Source organism: Mchenga conophoros, linkage group LG6, assembly GCF_057382185.1.
Source record: "Mchenga conophoros isolate Kocher_MC1m ecotype Shallow Benthic linkage group LG6, M_conophoros_male_GT1.1, whole genome shotgun sequence".
Lineage (NCBI taxonomy): Eukaryota > Metazoa > Chordata > Actinopteri > Cichliformes > Cichlidae > Mchenga > Mchenga conophoros.
This window is the reverse complement of record NC_140531.1, coordinates 9,023,695-9,043,315: the sequence shown is the minus strand read 5'-3', so window position 1 is coordinate 9,043,315 and position 19,621 is coordinate 9,023,695. Positions and strand designations below refer to the sequence as shown.

The following is a 19,621-nucleotide window of genomic DNA, read 5'->3' as shown; positions in this document are numbered from 1 at the left end:
CTTTTTGATCATCTTCTAATGGACCAATACTGGAATTCAGTACCATGCCGTGCCTGTTAGAGAAAAGCTAGCAAGGTTTTGGGTTGTTCCTTTTTTTGCATTTTTCTGTTGAATTTACTAGTGTTTCCAAGCCTGGCTTTGACAGGTGAAGAGATGACTAATAAAGAGCAAGCCCGCCATTCTCTAAGTTATTCACCGGGCTGTACACCATTAATGTGTTATTGCTGTCTTCAGTTGTAATGTACTGAGAGAGAACATTAAGTGGACACCACCTAAACTGTGGTGTATGCCATCATGTGGTGTCACACACCAAGAGTGAGGGGACAGAATTGTGGGATTTCCAGGTCCTGATCTATGTATAGCATCGTACGGAGAATGAGCCAGAGTCACACACGAAGGTAATCGCGCAGGCAATCGGCCAAATTTAAATGGGGCAAGGGTTTTGATTTTCATGGCATGGTTCCCTGACCTGGACAGCACAGTGGAACTAGTTGCTGTTGCCTCACAGCAAGAAGGTATTGGGTTCAAATCCACCATCTGGCTGGAGCCTCTCTGTATACAGTTTGCCTGTTCTATGTATGGGTTCTCTCTGGGTACTTTGGGTTCATCCCACACTCCAAAGACATGAGGCTAGTGGGGTCAGGTTAACTGGTGAATATAAGCGAGCCATGACGTGAATGTCTTTCTGTGTTGACTAGCAACATGTCCAAGACGTACCCCACCTCTTACCTTATGGAAGCCTGGTGGGCTCTAGACCTCCTGCAACCCTAAAGAGACTGGATGGATGGTTCCTGACTTGTTATACATACTGCATATCATATGCTTATGAACAAAAGCACCACAAAGATCCACCTATTTAATAGAACAGTAAAAGAATAGTACTTGTCTCTTTAAAAAGGGATAGAGATTACATCAGATTTGAACAACATGCTGTTGCATAAGCTAACAACTTCAGATAATACTTAAAACAAAATTAGGCCCCGATAGTGTATTTCCTTTTTGAATTTCTTTTTCTGCTGAAGAAAAGCTTTTTGACGTAAAAAAGCGGTTGAGTTTACCAGGGGTTACCGGTAAACTCATACATGTATGGCAGAATTGTCTTGCCTGAAAGAAGCGGAAACGCACCACATTACCTTAGTGTAACACATTATATTGTAAAGACATTTGTTATTCTACTTGTTCCATTACTTTTGCATTACACTGCAACATGGCCAGAGATACACTGACACGTAATTACAATCTAACAATAAAAACCTTAGCGTACACACTGACACAAATCCCTAAACTAATGAAGACAGCAGCAAGTTCTTTCTTTTATTGTTTTACTGTGAACACTAAGCTGACAGCAAAGTTGAAACCCAGCCCACAGAGCACTTCGCAGAAAAATGTTGTGACCACAGCAAATCTGCTGCAAAACAGGTAGAGATGGAGGCTACAAGCCTGACTGCTCATCACTGCTTCTGTTACCTGATGGAATTCAAACTGCTCCTGCTTAGCTTTACATTTCCTTAAGGAATTTTGTTCAGTTGTGCAAAATTACACCGGTTTGTTTGGGATGATGTAATATTACAAAATTAATCAGCAGCCACTTAATCAGCCAAACTCACACACTCATTCATGGAACTGTAGATTGCTTTGGCCCTCATATAATGCAAAGTGTTGATATGTTTGTGAATTATGAAGACACTAAACAAATTAAATAAGTCCTTGCATTGGCAACAAGCTGTGAGTTTGTGAGTACATTTGTGTGTGTGCTTGTGTACGGAGGAAGCACTAAACATCATACCCTTTGTGCATTAGCCTGATTGGTGCTCAAAGTTCAATATATCAAAAGTATGTGAGGGAAATGCAGTTTCTTTATCGATCATTCTTTGTGTGTGTGCAGTTCCTTATATTTTGCCAGCAAAATGGAAAATGGGTGCCGTGATTTATTAAAGCATGTGCAAACATGGGAATGGGAATACAGCACAGAAGGCAAAAATAGTTTGCGCTATTCACTTGAGCTTCAAAGTCAACATTTGGTATAACCAATTTTATTCTTCATCACAGCCTGCACTCGAGGCCAGTCTGGGGAGCCCAGTCCATGACTGATAGTGTTACAGTGTGTAATTTTCCATCCAGGTATGCTTTTACTGCAACGCCACTGTCATGCTGAGAAATGAAACTGTTAATCAGATGCAAAATCCGACCCTATTTTTCTACATTAACCATTCCATTTATTTTGAGAAGATCCTGAACATTGTTGACTGAAATGTAGCCCTAAACTATGACAGAGTCTCTACTGCAATTTACAGGTGTGTAGACACATGATAAGCCTCTCACCTGACCTCATCTCTACGTATTGACCACATATGGATCCAAAACATTTCAAATTTAGGTTCATCACTCCTTAAGACCTGTTGTCACTGATTTTCAACCCTATTCTTGTATAATTTGACGTGCCTCAGTCGTTTCTACCTGTTTCCCTTTCTTTAAAATGGCTTCTTGACAGCCACCCTTCCACTGAGACTACTTCTGCTGAGGCTTTGGTGATCAAGAGATGGATCAACTGAAGGGCCAGATGCATCTGCAAAATTATACTGCAACGTCCTGTGTCCGGTTTTTGCAGTAAAATATTTTGCATTTTCTAAAGGACATGCTGTTCAGGTATTGCTCATCACCTATAGATGTCAGATTTCATATATTCAACTAAAGAAGCAGGAACAATGCTACTCCTACTTGGACGCATGGATGGTATGAATTTCATAATCCTAGTCACCTCATCTTGAGGTATCACATTCACAAACTTGGAGGTCTATCCCACCGACCCCACAATACCCTCATCAGCAACTGAAGGTTAAAAAAGCAGCCCATGTCCAAAGAAAAACTAGGAAAACTATTGTTTAAGACCACCTTAAAATCTTACAATAATTTCTTCTTACAAGAACAAGGCGTAAGGTGTGGCTCAAGATGTTTGCTGAATTTTATGTGCATGTACATTTGCAGCTGCCACCTCCAACTATTAGGGAAGGTCATGACCTAAAGTGTTCAGCAGAGGTGGGAAGTAACATAGTTCAAATACTTTGTACTAATTAAGCAGAATGTTTTAGATATCTTTAGGCTCCTTTACTTGAGTATTTATTTTTCTGACAACTTTTTACTTTTACTCCCTACATTTTAAAACAAATATCTGTACTTTGTGGCCTTTACATTTTCAAAACAGGCTCGTTACGTTTTGTTTCAGCGGGATCATTTATAGCGCTTTTTTTCGGTGGTTAAGGTGGGCCGGGAGGAGTGCAGGTGTCTGTAGGTTGTTTGCGTACTCCAGCATCTAGCTAGCGCTACAGAAGAGGAGGCAGCATGAAGAGTGTGGCAGGTCGTTTCAAATTCAGCGTTTCTATCAGCTCAACAAACATCAGCAAACGCACAAACTATTTGTGTGCAGTTTGTCGCACAGTGTGTTGCTAGCTAAAGGTCCAGCTGCTCTAAGAAGGAGAGCTAACTTCACTCAGAGATGGAGAAACATTTAGAAAGACAGGAGAGGAAGAGGAGAGGTTAGGTTTAAAGGTAAGGACTGCTCAGTGACCTTTGATAATCTGCAGATTGAAATTTTACTTGGAATGTCATAATTTTAATCACATATTGGATTTCTGTATGGTGTGTTTTGATAAAATTATGTGTTTTAGTTTTGTGAAATGTCCTGCAAATCAAACTAAGCTATAATAACTTTGTGCTATTGAAATGTCTCATGAAAAGTCTGGGCAGTTTTGTGCAGGTTAGCGTGCAGTACTGTGGTGAATTCGCAGTAAATCACTGTACTGGACTACTGCACAGTGGCTGTGGTGCTTATGGTCAGATTTAAGTTACATCGGGTGTAGCAGAGATGAATTTGCATTTAAGCCGATGATGCTTAGATTCATTAACTGAATTGCAACTTTATATCAGCTGTATACTGAGTAACATAAAGTATAAACAGTGTAGTGTCAGTGTAGTGGATGGACATCAGCTAAGATAGCTTGTCAAAATGCTGACATCTTGTTGAATTTAGTTGTGTAAATCCACAAAGAGCAGCAGGTTAGCTGACCACATGTACACTAAGAAAGCCTACTGGAGGTCACATTAGAAATTACTGTGAGTTGTGATTGTTTTCCCTATGCTGAGCGACTACAGATCTTAGAGTTATCCCACCTGACCCTTAGCTTGACATCAGTCTATGATATATGACCTTCCTGCTAACATTTGATCTGCGTAACCCGGTGTTAATCACACATAGATGCCACTTACACACTAAGACCATACAGGAAATGGCTGTGGATGATTACTGATTTTCAGCTGAGAAACAAACTAACACATATAAAGCATGTAATTAGCTCAGTGCTGCATAATCTAACAGTTTTCCAGGGGGAGAAATTGACTGACATGCAAGAGTCATGGTTTGGGACAAAAGAAAACATGCAATTGCTGTGTCATTAATGTGATAAAGCTTCAAGGTAGACCTACTTGTTTTCCTTTTCTTTGCTTAGTTATTACATTTTTTAATGGCCTTCCACTCGCTGAACGGTGCATAATAAGGTCTAATTTGTTGCCTGCTCATTCAAAACAAAAAGGTAAACAATGTTGAACAGTCACAGCCTGTTGTCTGAGGGAAATGTGAGCTATTATTCAGCATCGTGATTCGGTAACACAAATCATTAGTTTGGTGTCAGCTATGCTCAGGGACCTTGATCTTCTTCAGAATGAGTTTTCAGGTCACTGAAAACTCATTCTGATGTTACCGTTATAGGGTCTTCTCTTCTTCCCATTAAATAAATAGTTTATGCGCAGAGTTTGACTTTTGGAAATCTCTTGATATTTGCTTTGAATAAACCAACAGTATTCAAGGAAGGTGAAAAATCATATTTTAAGATAATTAGAGGTACAACCTTCCTCCTCTTAACCCTCTCAGGCTCAAATTAAACTTTTTGTTGCTAATGCACAACCAAGTCCTGCAGTGGTACTTCTGAGTAAAAAAACCTCATAAAACATGTATGTGGGGAAATCAGGTTGTTAGTTTTTAACTGTTGCAAATCGGCAGCGCCTGCCTTGAGAGGGTTAACTTCCTTCTTAAGTGGATTCAATGACATTTTGACTTTGTTGGTATATATTCAGGCTGAAATCATTATTTTAAAGCCTCTAGTTATATTATCTCTGACAGATTAATGAGAGCCGTGCCCTGTCATACTTTGTCTTCAGTAAACTTCACCTCAGGGTTATTAATTGTGCGGATTTTATCTGCAATATCTGACTGACCATTAAGAGTGTGGTGAGCTCTGGGTTCACGACTGCTTAAAAGTATTACCTTTTGTTCCCAGAGATAGCAATCTAGTTAACTCAAGCACCTTTGAAACTGCAGCACGTGACATCACTTGATGAAACATGAACCCTCCTTCACACCAAGTTTCTTCATACTGGAGCATTTCCAGAATGCATGAACTGCTCTTTTTCAGAATGTAAATCATTCTAATGAAACGCTATCGAGCCTGAAAGATGCTTGAAATGATTTTTGAAATTGCAGTGTATTAATGGATATGACCAGTAATGTTGCTGAAACGGGGACACTTCACGGGACGGTCATTAAAGTGAAGGTGGGCAGTTAAAAGTATCTTGATTGTGACTCACTCAATCTTGGTCATGTGTGATATGTAATTACAGGTGCAGTCTAGATAATATCACTTTCATGTGCAAAAAAAAGTAATTTACTTTAGGGGAGCAGGTTTAAAAATGCAAGAAAATGATAAGCCGGCAAATGAGAAAATCGTGGAGTGCATTAGTACTGCGGAGGATACAAATGCTGAGAGCAGGCTGACGTGTCAACAAATAAAAGCAGAAACTTGGGGACACAATCACAGAATAAACAACCTAACTGCTGTAGAGGACATGTCACACCAGCTGCAAACACAGCAGTGAAGTCAAATCAGCGTGTTGCTGCAGACAGTAAACAGCAGCCAGCCAATCCCAATGGTCATAATGATCCTTAATGTGTCACTGACTCATATACGTTGCATTTTAAAAGTACTGTTATTAGGATGGGACTGCACAGATGTGCTTTCTTAGCGCACAAGGTTTTTATGGCTACAACCCCCCGTTTTTTCCTGCATTTTGTCAGTGTTCCTGACAAAGGTCAAGAGTCTAAACAGCTAAGAGTAATAGATATTACATCTGGGGCCCTGCTGTCAAAACCAAACAAAAAGATTAAAAAAACATTGCCATCTACGTTCCCCATCATCAGCAATAATGGGTAAGCGTCATCGTGTTTAATGGGTCTTCTAGTAAAACAACCTTCCTGATATTGATGCTCATGAATTTCACTGTTTGAACAATTACTGTCACATTATTGCAGAGCAGTGGAGAAGGTTCAGAAGGTGATAGGAACTGTATAGGGTCATGCAAGCAAACCTTTAGTGGAAATTACAGCAGATGAAGATGAGTATCTGGGCTCGTGGAATCCACACAGCATTTCATTCACTTTACACAGCATAGTAAACTGTAGTGAACCACAGCTCAGTGTTGTCAAGAGCTTGCAGAACTTCAGATCCGCTCAGAAGCCATTCATCCTGCCCCTTTCCTAGTTGTTTCCATACCGACATCAAATACACAACATTCAACTTTTAAGACCATTAGGCTTCTTTATTGCAGTTCTGCTGTCCGACTCTTTCTTTAACATAGTATGCAAAATCACAACGATAATGTGCAGAGGTTTCATAAGATTGTATCTTAATTATCAGCGATACTCTTACATGAACCTCCAACTGTTTGCGTTTTATTCTTATCTACAGATTTATTTTTCTTTGCACTCTGTGTTAAGTTTTTCTCTCCTTCTTGTTGCTTTCATCTTTTCTCTTCCTTGCACTGAACCTTTGACACTGTTGCAACATCCTAATTGCCACCGAGGTTCAAAACAGTTTTATTTCTTACCACTGACACGATGATTACTCTGCCAGAGACTGAGATTTAAGACGCTGCCAACTGCTTTGCCGGTCTTTGCTCTGATACAGCAACAGTCCTTTGCTTTACTTTCTTCTCTCTGTTGTGAAGATGTAAAGCTTTGCCAGGGTTGACACTGCCCTTCCTTGGCAACTGACAGCCCGATTGCATATTGCACTCACTGTAATAAGGAAACGCAGGTTAGCAGTCTTCTGTGTGAGCTTTCTTCCCTTCTCTTTTTGCTTTTCTCTTCTCTTTGTAGTCATAAAAACAGCCTGAAAATCAGCCTTTAACTGAGATCAACACAGTGCAAAACCTCAGAAACTCTGGTATATGGAGATAAACTGATGGCATGAGTAGATTTTGCTGAAACCTGTGCGCTCCGCTCGCTCATTGGAAATCTATGGGCAGGTGCCACTTAGTCCTATCAGAACTCCTGTTCTCTGTGTTTTCACTCCAGCTGCACAATATTGATTCCTCTCAACACTAAGCCTCTGACTAAACCACTGAAATCTTGCTCCTTTGTTCCTCCCTCCTCCCCTCTGCTGACTCACTCAAAATGCACCTTCTCTGTCCGTCTCTTGCTTCTACCTGTGATCACAGTGTGATCTGAAAAGAAAAAGAAATCATGGCATCTGCATGTCATGTTGAAGTGTCTTTAAGTTTTAAGAAAACTTGCTGATGTAACAATATCGTCACACCGGTGTTGCGTTTAAATACTCGTCAGAAAAATCTTCACAAAGTATTAGTGCAGCCAGCTTCCTATTTCCACCGTTCCACCGTTCCATCTCGGGAATGACTGACTGCTTGTTAATATTGTAGGTGGATGAGATTCATGAGACACAAAATGCTGTTTCGTATAAAGAAAAGGGAAAGTCATCAATGTGCAATAGTGATGACAAAATAAAATAAAATTGACAAAACTCAATGAAAAGAATGGATAAAAACATCCAGCAGAGATGTTTGAAGCAGTGTCAACATAGCCTGGCTCCTTTTTGTTAGCTGGCTCAAAAAAACCTGAAACCTAAAGCCTCAGTCAGCGATAATGCATACTACAGCACTTATCAGCTTTCCTTTTTAAGCAGCCTTTTCTTCTTTTCCTCTTCAGAGTCAAAAGCGAGCTTTTGAAGCTCTGTTTAACTGTTCTTCTGCTCACAATGGGCTGATCAAGTGCACCCGGCTCGGGTTAAGAGGAACACATTAACACGCTAACAGTTCCTTGTAGAATTTTTCAGCTGGTAGACATCCTTATGGATGTTGCTGTAAATAATGCTACAAGGCTTAGAAAACACGGATGAGTCTCTCGCTCTCACACACACACAAACACACACACACACACACACACACACACACACACACACACACACACACACACACACACACACACACACATCTTTAATCCGGCGGAAGAGAAAATCTATATGTGCACCACAGTTTCAAGGTCTGTACCCAAGATTAGTGTCACTTATCTGAAATATGATCACAATCTCCACCATCTACTCCTGAGTAATGGAGTTCAATAATGGGCTACAAAGGCATTTTCGCAGCACATTATCATGCCACTGTGAAATTGACCCGCACACGGATATGTAAATGGGATCAACGATATTCGGAATTTGGCTGCATTACAGCACAATAACAGTAATGTACAGAACTCGCTCCCGGTGGGGTTATATCTACCACAACACAGTTGACTCTGTGGAAGAACATGTATTTTAAGGCAGTTTAAGGTGACTTTTTGTTTTAAATGTTTCTTATTTTTTTGAAAACAGCTGTCTTACTCCGTAGCGCATTTCAGACGAGGTGCTAAGATTTTACTTATTTATTTTATTTTACTTTGATGCCAAACTACAAATGAAAAGAGGGCTTTTTAAAAATTACACCACATATTTAAAAAATCAAAGTCAAAATCAAAGTCAAACATATGGTGAGGGGGCCAGAACCAACCCATCAAAGGGTTCGGTGTGGCCTGCTTGTAGGCTTTGGGAAATGTTGAATAATCACAGAAGGAGGAGACGAATCTTAGACTCTTAACTACAGTATTATAACTTCAGTCTTCTTGCTGACAAAGACAGACCTCGATAAGATAAACCGCAGCCTGCCAAATACTACAGAAAACACCCGTTTTTCTTTTTCATCATATCAACTTGAAAATATGATTTGTTTAAATGTATTTATTTAATTTAATTATTTTGCAATAGTTGGTCCAACTCATGTAAGATCAAACTGGCCCACTATCTAAAATAAGTGAAGTATAGTCAAGTCTGTTATTGAAGTAATGACAATAACAGAAAACACAAGAGCATTTCAGAAGAAAAACAATTACACATTTTTTGTTTCAGGTCACCAAAGGTCACTAAACCCCAGATAGACCCGTCTCTATCTAAGAAAACTAACTGAGACTTTTTAGATTTGTCCTTGCAGGCTACCGTCCTTGACAATTTATGCTTTATTCCTACCAACACGCTTTAGTTCCTCCAATCTCTTACTATAATTTTACAACCTTCAACCATGGCAAACTATTCATTTTCTCTGTTGGCTACTTGTTTCTAACCCCCTGAGTGATTTATGAAATTAAATTTCTCCTTTCCTGTTCTCTTTCTCTCATTTAAGACCGTAAGGTGGCCATGACGAGCGAGGAGGAGGAGGGCCCCGGCGTTGCAAAATCGACAACAGCAACACCATCTGCACCGACCAGCTCCAGAGTGACGACCGCCATAGCCCGGGCCGACAGCGATGACGCTGTCGCCACCTCGTCTCCCCGCAGGCCCTCCCCACACCGCCGCCCATATCCCAAGAAAAAGGAGGAGAAGGAGGAGACCATAGAAGAGGCAGGAATTATTCAAGAGGAGAGGATCGAGAAGGAAGAAGAGGAGGAAGTGGTTGAGCGTAACGGGGATAAAGAAGATGAGGATGACGAGGATGACGACGATGATGATGGCAGCAGTGACACCAGTGTGTTAGTGGTGCCCTACCCTGAGCTGGTACCTGTGGTCTTCTTCTGCCTCAAGCAGACAACCTTTCCCCGCAGCTGGTGCATCCGCATGGTCTCCAGCCCATATCCTTTTACTTACCTGCTATGAATCATGATACTGTGGATTATTCCCACTGTGTGTTGCCTTTTCATAACTTAATCCATCATCAGTTATCCTTCCATCTCTCAGAGTTTAAACGCAGGCTTTTGGCTATTTCAACCCATCTGATTAGTTCAAAACATCCCCTGTTCCAAGCTGAATTTCTGCCTCCCGTGTGAGGCGAGAGCTGAGAGCAAAGTTCGATGCTTTTTGATGCATTTGTAGAAGGATTCAGATGGAAAATAGTTCAGTAACATTTTCTGTTTTCTCTATTTCACCATGGTTCATTGCCAGAAGAAAATGCCCTGAAAATACAGGAAATATCAACTCAAAAAAGTCACGAGGAATAAAGACAATAAATATGTCTTTACCTTTATTCAGCAGCAACAGGCCACCTGCTCCATGCTTGCATTGGTCTAATTTATGACTAGGGATGGGTATCGTTTAGGTTTTATCCGATACCAGTACCAAACCGGTACTTTTGAAACGGTGCCGGTGCTTAAAGAATGAAGAACACAAACTTTGTCCAAAAACCTCTCATGTTTAGCTGTTTTCCACTTTTTCTTTGGTCATTTTAGCCTTTTTGGCCAGGGTGAAGGGAGTATCTGCCATCAAACAAGAAGACAGCCGCATGTAACTACGACGTGTTTGCTAGTTCACCTTACATGCATTATTGTAATAACGTGGTTAGCCTACTCAGTGTAAATTACACACGAACAACATTAAGCTACTCACCCAGAAAAGAACGGCTGCTGCTGCCATCATCGTCCGTCATCATTTCTGCTACACTGGCAGGGCTAGGGGCCAGGACTCTCCTCTTCGGGTTTTTGGGGGATGTTGCTAACTCCGGGTCCGATAACAGGCAACCCACCCGCAGTAGATGTGCTCGGTGTGAGGTCTCGCAGCAAGCTATCAAATACGATGCATTTCTCGGCTTTTAAAAAAGCGCTATGCGCCGCCAGGTGTTTCATCAGATTCGAGGTGTTACCTCCTTTGCACACCATCAGCTTAAAGCACTTGTTGCAGGCTGCTGAGTTTGCATCTTTTGCTGTGAAGTACAGAGTTTGACCGCTTCGCTTTGGGCGTTTTTAATCTGTAGCTCTGCTCTCAAAGAACGTTCGTACCTGGGCCCGCCTACTACGCTTGCAAAGGTAAAATGATTGGCTAAAATCCAAAGTGTATGACATCTCAGGAAAAAAAAGCACCGAAATAAAGCACCGAAATGTGCGCTGCTTTTCAGTCTGGTTACTACCGTTTATGTCAGAACTGGTGCCATAATGGCACCGGATACCGGTACCCATCCCTATTTATGACATACTTTAAATCTTGGATCCAGGTCAGGCATCTTTGTATTTTGTATATGGTTGGAGTATCTCATCACTCTAAAATAATAGCCCTTCTGCTGTATACCAAATGTCAGCTGTGCTACATTACAGCAGAACCAGTGCAATATGCTAGCAGGTTCATGAGAGGCTGCTTATCGAGTTTATTAGGAGCAACACTAGCAGCCTGATGATGTGTGACATTCAAACAAACTTCCCAGAGTTTAGATATCTTTAGAAACACCTCTGAGTCTAAGATGTGATAATGCAGGGAAACTAGGATATGACTGACTGGGTGGAAGTTAGTGAAGTGAAGACAGGAGGGGAAAACATGGGGAAATGGCAGAGATGGAATTACAAATGAAATGCGGGAGGCAGTGAGAAAGAGACAAAATGAAAGGAAATGCAGACTGATGGAAAAAACATAAAGGCTGATGGTAAAAAGAAGTATGATGAAGAAGCAGAGAATATGGTAGCTGGAATTTGGGTGTGTGTCTGTGCACTATTATTTATAGCTTCATTTCTACATTGTTTTTATCAGTGGAAAGAAGAAGGGGGGGGTAATCCTCCAGATCAACGGCAAAGAGTAAAACTGAAAGAGATGTCCTCACTTCCCATTAAGAAGACACCACATTAGTTTCTTGCTGGTTCTGAGATTAAAACTAAACATAGCAGGGTAGTTGCTTAATAGGCAACCATTCACTCTGGTCTAAAAGAAACATCGTCCAAACAAAATGTCTTGAAAGAGAAGTCAGAGAGGAAAAAAAAGACTTCTTGCACGTCTTTGGTCTTTTCTTGCTCCGGCTTTCAGTGTCTCCATCTTACAGCTTTTCCAGTCTTATCTTCTGTGTTACTTTCACAAGTGAACTGATGATAATTTTCTCCACTAGACTAAGCTGTCACTTCATACATTGACAGACGGCCAGTACTAGAAGAAAAAAGTGATTACGCATAAAATATATATGAGAAACTGTAGAATCAGATCTCAGTACAAGGCTGTTTTCTAGACTCCTCTGACAAACACAATAACAACAAACCAACGAACGGCCCTGTGAAAAACACGTTTTTTAATACTTCTTAGCTTTTGACTGTCGTCCATGACTTTACTAAGGTTTACACATTCAGACAGAAGTTCTGACAACTATAGTTTTCACGCTGCATTAATGACTATATTCCAATGAGGCTAACAGTAAAACTCAAAGATCGGTGACATCTTCAGGAAACACAGTGTTTAATAAACAATTTAAAAAACTGTACTATGAGTCCTTTTACACAGGAATGCACAGCTTCTAATTCTTTTGCTAAAGCTGTAGTTAAGGAATGCTGATTAAACGTGTGTTGTAATGTATTTTGAATGAAGTCTTAAACATCATTGAGCTTCAGCTACTTCAGAAAATTAATTAGGATAAAATGAACTGTCAGATCTTTAGCATTTAAATTATATGCTGCAAAATAAAAGAGATAATATTATTATTTAACAAAACAGGACAAAACCATTCACTAGTTCTTTGATTTGATTTTTAACCTGATGTTTGGTGTGCACGTGTCGTGTTGCTCCCCTGCAATGAACATGGTGCATGAAAAATCATAAAATCATAAACAAATCACCTCTCGTCCCAGTGGGCAGTCTTTTTCCTTCAAGCTCGGGTCCTCTACCAGAGGCCTGGGAGCTTGAGGGTCCTGCGCAGTAGCTTAACTAGGACTTTTCCCAGGACTGCGCTCTTCTGGACAGAGATCTCAGATGTTGTTCCTGGGATCTGCTGTAGCCACTCGCCTACCTTGGGAGTCACTGCACCGTGCTCTAGGACCACCGTCACCTTCACCCTCAACATCTTCTCGAGCTCTTCTCTGAGCCCTTGGTATTTCTCCAGCTTCTCGTGTTCCTTCTTTCTGCTGTTGTTGTCATTCGGTATCGCTACATCGATCACTACGGCCGTCTTCTTCTGTTTGTCCACTACCGCTGTGTCTGGTTGGTTAGCCACCACCATTTTGTCTGTCTGTATCTGGAAGTCCCACAGGATCTTAGCTCGGTCATTCGTCTCCCATTTTGACCTCAGGACTTCCAGGCCATATTCTGCACAGATGTTTCTGTACACTATGCTGGCCACCTGGTTCCATGTATGCCCTGGCTGCTAGCACCTTACACCCTTCTGTTATGTGCTGGATTGTCCCAGGGTCATCTTCACACAGCCTGCACCTGGGGTCTTGCCTGGTATAATAGACCCCAGCCTCTATGGATCTTGTACTTAGAGCTTGTTCCTGTGCTGCCATCAGAGTCAGTTCCTCTCGCAGTCAGTGATCCTTCCATCGCACTTGGGACTTGGTACCCAATCTCAGGTGGGGGTGATGATATCTCCCCCCTGACCTGTCATCTTGGCTCCCCCTTGCCGTAGCACTTATGTTGTACCTCGTCAACCTCTAGCCGTGAGAGCAGTTCCTTCTTCTGAACGTTGGGACACTAAGCTGGTAGTTGTTTTGCGACCAATCAGGATGCTGGGTATCGAAGATCCCATAGGTCCCTCGTCCTATTCATGTAACCTCTTCTGCTGGGGTTACTTGTGTAGTAGCATTCCGACAGCGCCCTGTTTTCGTCTCTTGCTGACCGATGCTGTCTTGTTCCAGTAGCCCACTTCTCATCAGGGTGTCCTGGTTCCTCAACACCTGATGCGGATCTTGTTAAGCCGGGCGATGAATTAACATTCTTGTTAATCGTTTTCAAAATTCCAGTTATTTCTTTTTTGTTTTGTTTATTAATTACTTTAGTTTTCCATAACTGCAGTGGCATGTTGTTAATTTAAATTTAATTAAAACACAAATTAACATTTAAGCACAAAAAGCTGTTTTCAAATATTACATATTATGACTTACTAGATGTCTTACATTTAGATGTGCAGCCTGCTTTTGTTTTATTTTTGAGCTCCTTTCTCTGTTGACTTTCTGAGCACTATCAGTTGAGAAGGGGAGGATGAGTCCGTGTAACTCTGCTGAAATGGGTGAGAACTGAAAAGTCGAGCTTCTGCAGTCGAGCGAACTGCAATGACCTGTGAGGAAAATCTAAGACCTCTGCAACGAAATCAAGAAGAGCAACTTGAAAGAAGAGTTCAAGCTGAATAGCTAGTAGCAAGAAAGAATGGAAGTGTGGTTTGAAAAGAGGTCTGAAGAGAAAGAAATCGGCCCAGAGTCAGGAGGAAAGAAGGAATTTGTGTTATCGGGGCTTAAGGAGTTCTGTGCCGACTGCTGGCTCAGCTCCCTTCCGTTCTAATTCCCTCTCTGTCTCAATCACTCTTCTTCACCCTTTCCCTTCTAGACATTTAGTCATTTGTAGTTTTCATTGTCAAATCATATTGCTGAGGTAGAGGGGGCCTGTCAGTGCAGCATAGTGGGATAGTTAGAAGTCAACATTAAAGAGGAATGCCTCGGGCAATAAGCTGTAATAGACAGATCAAAATTTTGTCGCTCTACACTTATTCCAAATTGCTGTTGGACATGCTTTTTTCCCGCTTACCTCTTGTCTTTCATTTGCACATCACTTTTTTTTGTTTTTTACTGTAGCTAGTAGGCTTTTGTGTTACTCACTGGCTCGTTTTAGTATGACTGCCGGGGTCTTTTTCTCTGTCTGTGGTAATGCAAACCCAAAATATCCATTTGCCCTTGTGAGGAAAGAAAGATAAAAGGATAAAAGAGCCTGACAGCATTTTTTTTAAAGAGCAGTTGTACAGAAAGTGAATATTGCTGAATAAAAATGAAATTAGTGTTATTAGTATTTCAATGAGGACAGACAAAAACAACACAAAACCCCACATCATTAGCTAAATTAGCACCGGTCCAACAAAAAGTGAAATGACAGACAAAACAGCTTTTATGCAAACAGGATTTATTGATTATTGTGCTAAACAATGCATCCATTTTGCATTCTTTGGTTTAAAATTTTGATGCAGTTTTTCTTATTCATGAAGAAAACTGCATTATACATTCATACTGTAAAGAATATAAATATCCAACAACATTTCTGTTGTGTTTTGTATGCCCATGACATTTTAAGTTCACACACGTTTAAACCAGTGATGTAACCGTGCTCTACTCTGGCATAAGATACCTGTCTGTGTCATAATACGCTATGTGGCAGGCAGGTTAGGACCCAATATGCAGGACTCTGGAGACAATAGGTCAACTCAAAAACAGCTTTAGTTCTGGAACTCATGGAGCAAAAACAGAATGAAAAACTCCAAACCCAATAACTGAAACTAAGAACTCAGAGAGTTCGAAAACTAGACACGGCAAAAACAAAGAACAGCACGGAGACATAATGACCTAAGGAGTACTCTGGAAACTAAAGACTAGTGAAAAGACTAACTCAGACTTTACCAAGAAACTAGAACTGATAACTCAGGTCTGAACCTATAAAAATAGAAGTAGAGAAACAGTCAAATCTTCAGATGCATTTACACAGAAGTAAACTTCTGATAGAGGCCCATTTTGCTAAGTCAGCTCATAAAATTAAGATGCTGCACAATGTAGCTACAGCAACCTTCCTTGATAATGGAATAATCAAAGAATATCACTGAAATAAAGCTTTTCAGTGGCCTAAAAACCTTTTTGTTTGGATATTTTTGAACTGAAGTGACTCTTTTTAATGTGGAAACTGCTAGTTTTGCTGCTCTCACTGCTCTCAGCTTGGCTTCAGTTCTCCTGTTTTACATCAGCTAATAATGGGTATAAACAAACACTGGTTTGTTCTATGCTGAAAGTATGTCAGAACTAATAGACAGGTAATCCTGATTTCTTTAAAGACAATACATGTCAATGACTTAATATACATAAAGTCACACAAATTTCTCTTAGAGAAAGACAGTGTAGAATTTTCGACTTGGATGTGGGTTATCTGCACTATTACCAAACCTTTGAGCACTGAAGGGGATTATTTGATTCATTAATAAAACATTGAAATCTGCTCACTGGATGATCTGACTGAAGGAAGAGCAGTAATAATGAAACTGTTGTAAGAGGAAAAAAGACCCAACTGACTCTTTTAGACACATTTTTATGCAGTTATTCACTTGGTTACAACAAAGTCATGCTTTGACTGATTTTTAAAGATATTACTACCCAAAGCTATTCAGCCCTGCTGTATTATGCTGGAAGTGGTGGTTGGAATGAAAACTCATTTTTACAGAACCAAAGAACGAGGACAAAATACTTCAGCTGGAACTTTTCTTGTTCCACACTGTATAACATATTCAAAAGTGAGGTGCTGCCAGCAGTCTTACTATCCTGTGAAATTGCTATTTGTTGCTAAATTGTACATTTTCCATGCCGAATAGACTGCAGAGTTTCATAAGAAATGAAACATGTCACGCTCCGTGGTTTCGCTTTCCTACTTTTTACAACAAAGCTGTATCCATCGGGGAGCACTGCCATTGTATCCACATCTGTGTGATTTCACTGATGCTGGGCTCAAAGTGGGAATACAGCTGAGTGGAGAGCAGTGAATGTTTGTGTTAACCAGCTCTCAGGCAGAGAACTATCAGGTTTATTCACACAGAGAGGGAATAATCAGAGCAGCATCAGAAGAGCAAATGACTGAGATAATTTCAAAGAGTTGGACAATGTTACCTACATGTAAGTTCATGTTGCCGAACTGGAAAAGAGGAAGGACATGAGGGCATTTGAGAAAGGCAGAGAGAAGCGCAAAGCAGGCTGCATGAAGAGAAACAGAGCGTGCGGACTCAATATACATTCTGCTCCAAACCAACTCTGAAAGGAGGGGACGGTCAGATTAATAGTTTCCAATTCGTTTTCAATCTCCTCTGGACCAACACATGTGGCTCTCTTTGCCACTGGCATCACTGCAGATGCGCACACGCTTTTACACAATTCATAGAAGTTACAGATTTATACACACACACACACACACAACAATACTGAGTATGTGCGAGGAGGGGGAAAAAAGGCCTCTGTTTGACATCTTGCTTACCTGTTTGACTGGTCTGACCTACATACATCGGCTCCTAGTGATTTTCAATGATCATGTGATACGGCATATGTAGCTGCAGTAATAGGCACTAGAATTATAGAAGTTTTAAGTATGGCATGCATACATTAAGATAACTACATTTTAATTAATAAGCAGGGCTGTATCAGCTTGTGTAGTGGATATTCTCTCACGCCGGCTTCGTCCTGTGCCCTCTGTGTAGACATGAGTTTCAGCTAAATCTAATGCAAATTGACCGTTCTGGGATAGCTGTGAATTATCCTTTGGGTGACTGAATAATTACTGGATTAAATGGTAAACGGCCTGCATTTGTATAGCGCTTTACTAGTCCCTAAGGACCCCAAAGCGCTTTACACTACATTCAGTCATTCACACACACATTCACACACTGGCAATGGCAAGCTACATTGTAGCCACAGCTGCCCTGGGGCGCACTGACAGAGGCGAGGCTGCCGGACACTGGCGCCACCGGGCCCTCTGACCACCACCAGTAGGCAAACATGGGGTTAGTATCTTGCCCAAGGATATTTGGCATGCAGCCAGGAGGCAGCCTGGGATCGAACCACCGACCTTCTGATTAGTGGCTGACCTGCTCTGCCACCTGAGCTACAGCCACCCCAAATGCCCTATAATGCTGAGTGTAAGATGGACACCAGTTAAAAGGACTCTGATGGGATGATGCTCCCGTTCCTTTTATCATTTTTTTAATGCAGCTAAACTGGACTATTTTGTACAAGATTGTCTGCTCAACTAAATCAGTGTACTGTAATTGCCAAGTTAATTCCCTGGCAGTGGCTGCAGGTGTGGTTTTTAATGATAATTTAATGGTATATTTTTGCTGAATAATGCTTGGTAGAGTATTTTGCCAACCTGTGTGCTCCCTCCAGCAAAATTCACTGATAAAACATATATTTTGGTTTAAGTGATAAATGTATAAATTAAAGATGGACCGATCCGATATTACGTATCGGTATCTGTCCGATACTGACCTAAATTACTGGATCGGATATCGGAGAGAAATAAAAAATGTAATTGATCCATTAAATATCAAAAAAGCACCTCACAAAACTTGCGACACGCCGTAACTCGGTTCATAACCGTAGCACGTGGGAGCAGTATGCGTCATGTGACAGAGCAGCTGTGTGTATTTGTAGCCTCGCTACCAACCCGGCATTTCATCTCCGAGGAAGTTATCCGAGAGAGAAGTAAAGTAAGTGTGTAAGTCCATCTCTGAATGTTTGTAAAGCATTCCCGTGTTAAGCTCAACAACCGATATATGGAGCGACTGCCTCTCTCTCTCCCTCCCTCTCCTGCTGCTACTTCAATCATGAAACTGATCAATGATCAGCTGATCGGCTTTTCTGTCGCGAGTCCGTCTCTCTTGTTTGTTTTTGGCCCAGTTTGCACCAGAAAGAGGAAACCAGCAGCTGAACAACAGCAGCACGTTTAACCTTGATAAGCTGTTGTTAGAATTTATTTAATATTACTTTTTACACCAGGATCCTTTTCTACGTAGCTGATGGCTGGTAACTGTGCAGGGGCGGATCTAGCAAAGTTTAGCCAGGGGGGCCGATAGAGCATGAACAGGGAAAAGGGGGCACAGAGATATACTTTTCTTTCTTATTCTCATTTAAAACGTCTAGCTTTTAATAAATAATTATCTGAATCTTACACCCAAAGTTTTAATCTGATGAAAAATGTATAGAAGTCCATTACTGTATATAGTAACTGTTAAGTCTAATATACCCTAGTAAGCTATAGTACTTTTTCCATCTGTGCAGTCTGCAATTCTGTTGAAGAAAGATGCTGAATCTATTTAATTATTCTTGAAAAAGAATTGATTTCTGTGCATTTTATTTCACACTGCATCAAATTAAAGTTGATTACGTCAATTAAGCATCATGAGGTGGAGGGTGGTTCCCTATTTTTTTTTTTTGCTGGGAGTTTTAGAACCCTATTAGTTAGGTTGCTTAATATTTCTGCTAAGTACTCTTTAAAATACCAGAATAGGGAGGATGGAGTAGGTTTAAGTTTATTAGATTGATCAGTATTGCTGAACTATGAAATGTTTTGGGTGCAGTGTATTTTTTGCATACAGGTATAACAGAATAGCTTTAGTGTTTGTTTTTTTGTAACTTGAGTATGAACTTATACAAAAAGCAGCAAGATATTAAAAAACATTTTTATTGATTAAAAAACATTCTATATCGGATTCATAGCGGTATCGGCAAATATCCAAATTTATGATATCGTATCGGACATAAAAAAATGGTATCGTGCCATCTCTAGTA

At 40.7% G+C, this 19,621-nt stretch overlaps 1 protein-coding gene across 1 annotated transcript in view; it reads left to right on the top strand.

Moving 5' to 3' along the window:
• The window catches only part of LOC146572039 (voltage-dependent T-type calcium channel subunit alpha-1I-like), a 288,178-nt gene that overhangs the window by 70,451 nt on the left and 198,106 nt on the right, over positions 1 to 19,621 (top strand). Inside the window, exon 2 of the mRNA XM_085276073.1 lies at positions 9,556 to 10,000. Within this exon, the coding sequence (XP_085132199.1) occupies positions 9,570 to 10,000 (431 nt within the window). The 5' untranslated portion in view covers positions 9,556 to 9,569. The remainder of the gene's footprint in view (positions 1 to 9,555; positions 10,001 to 19,621) is intronic.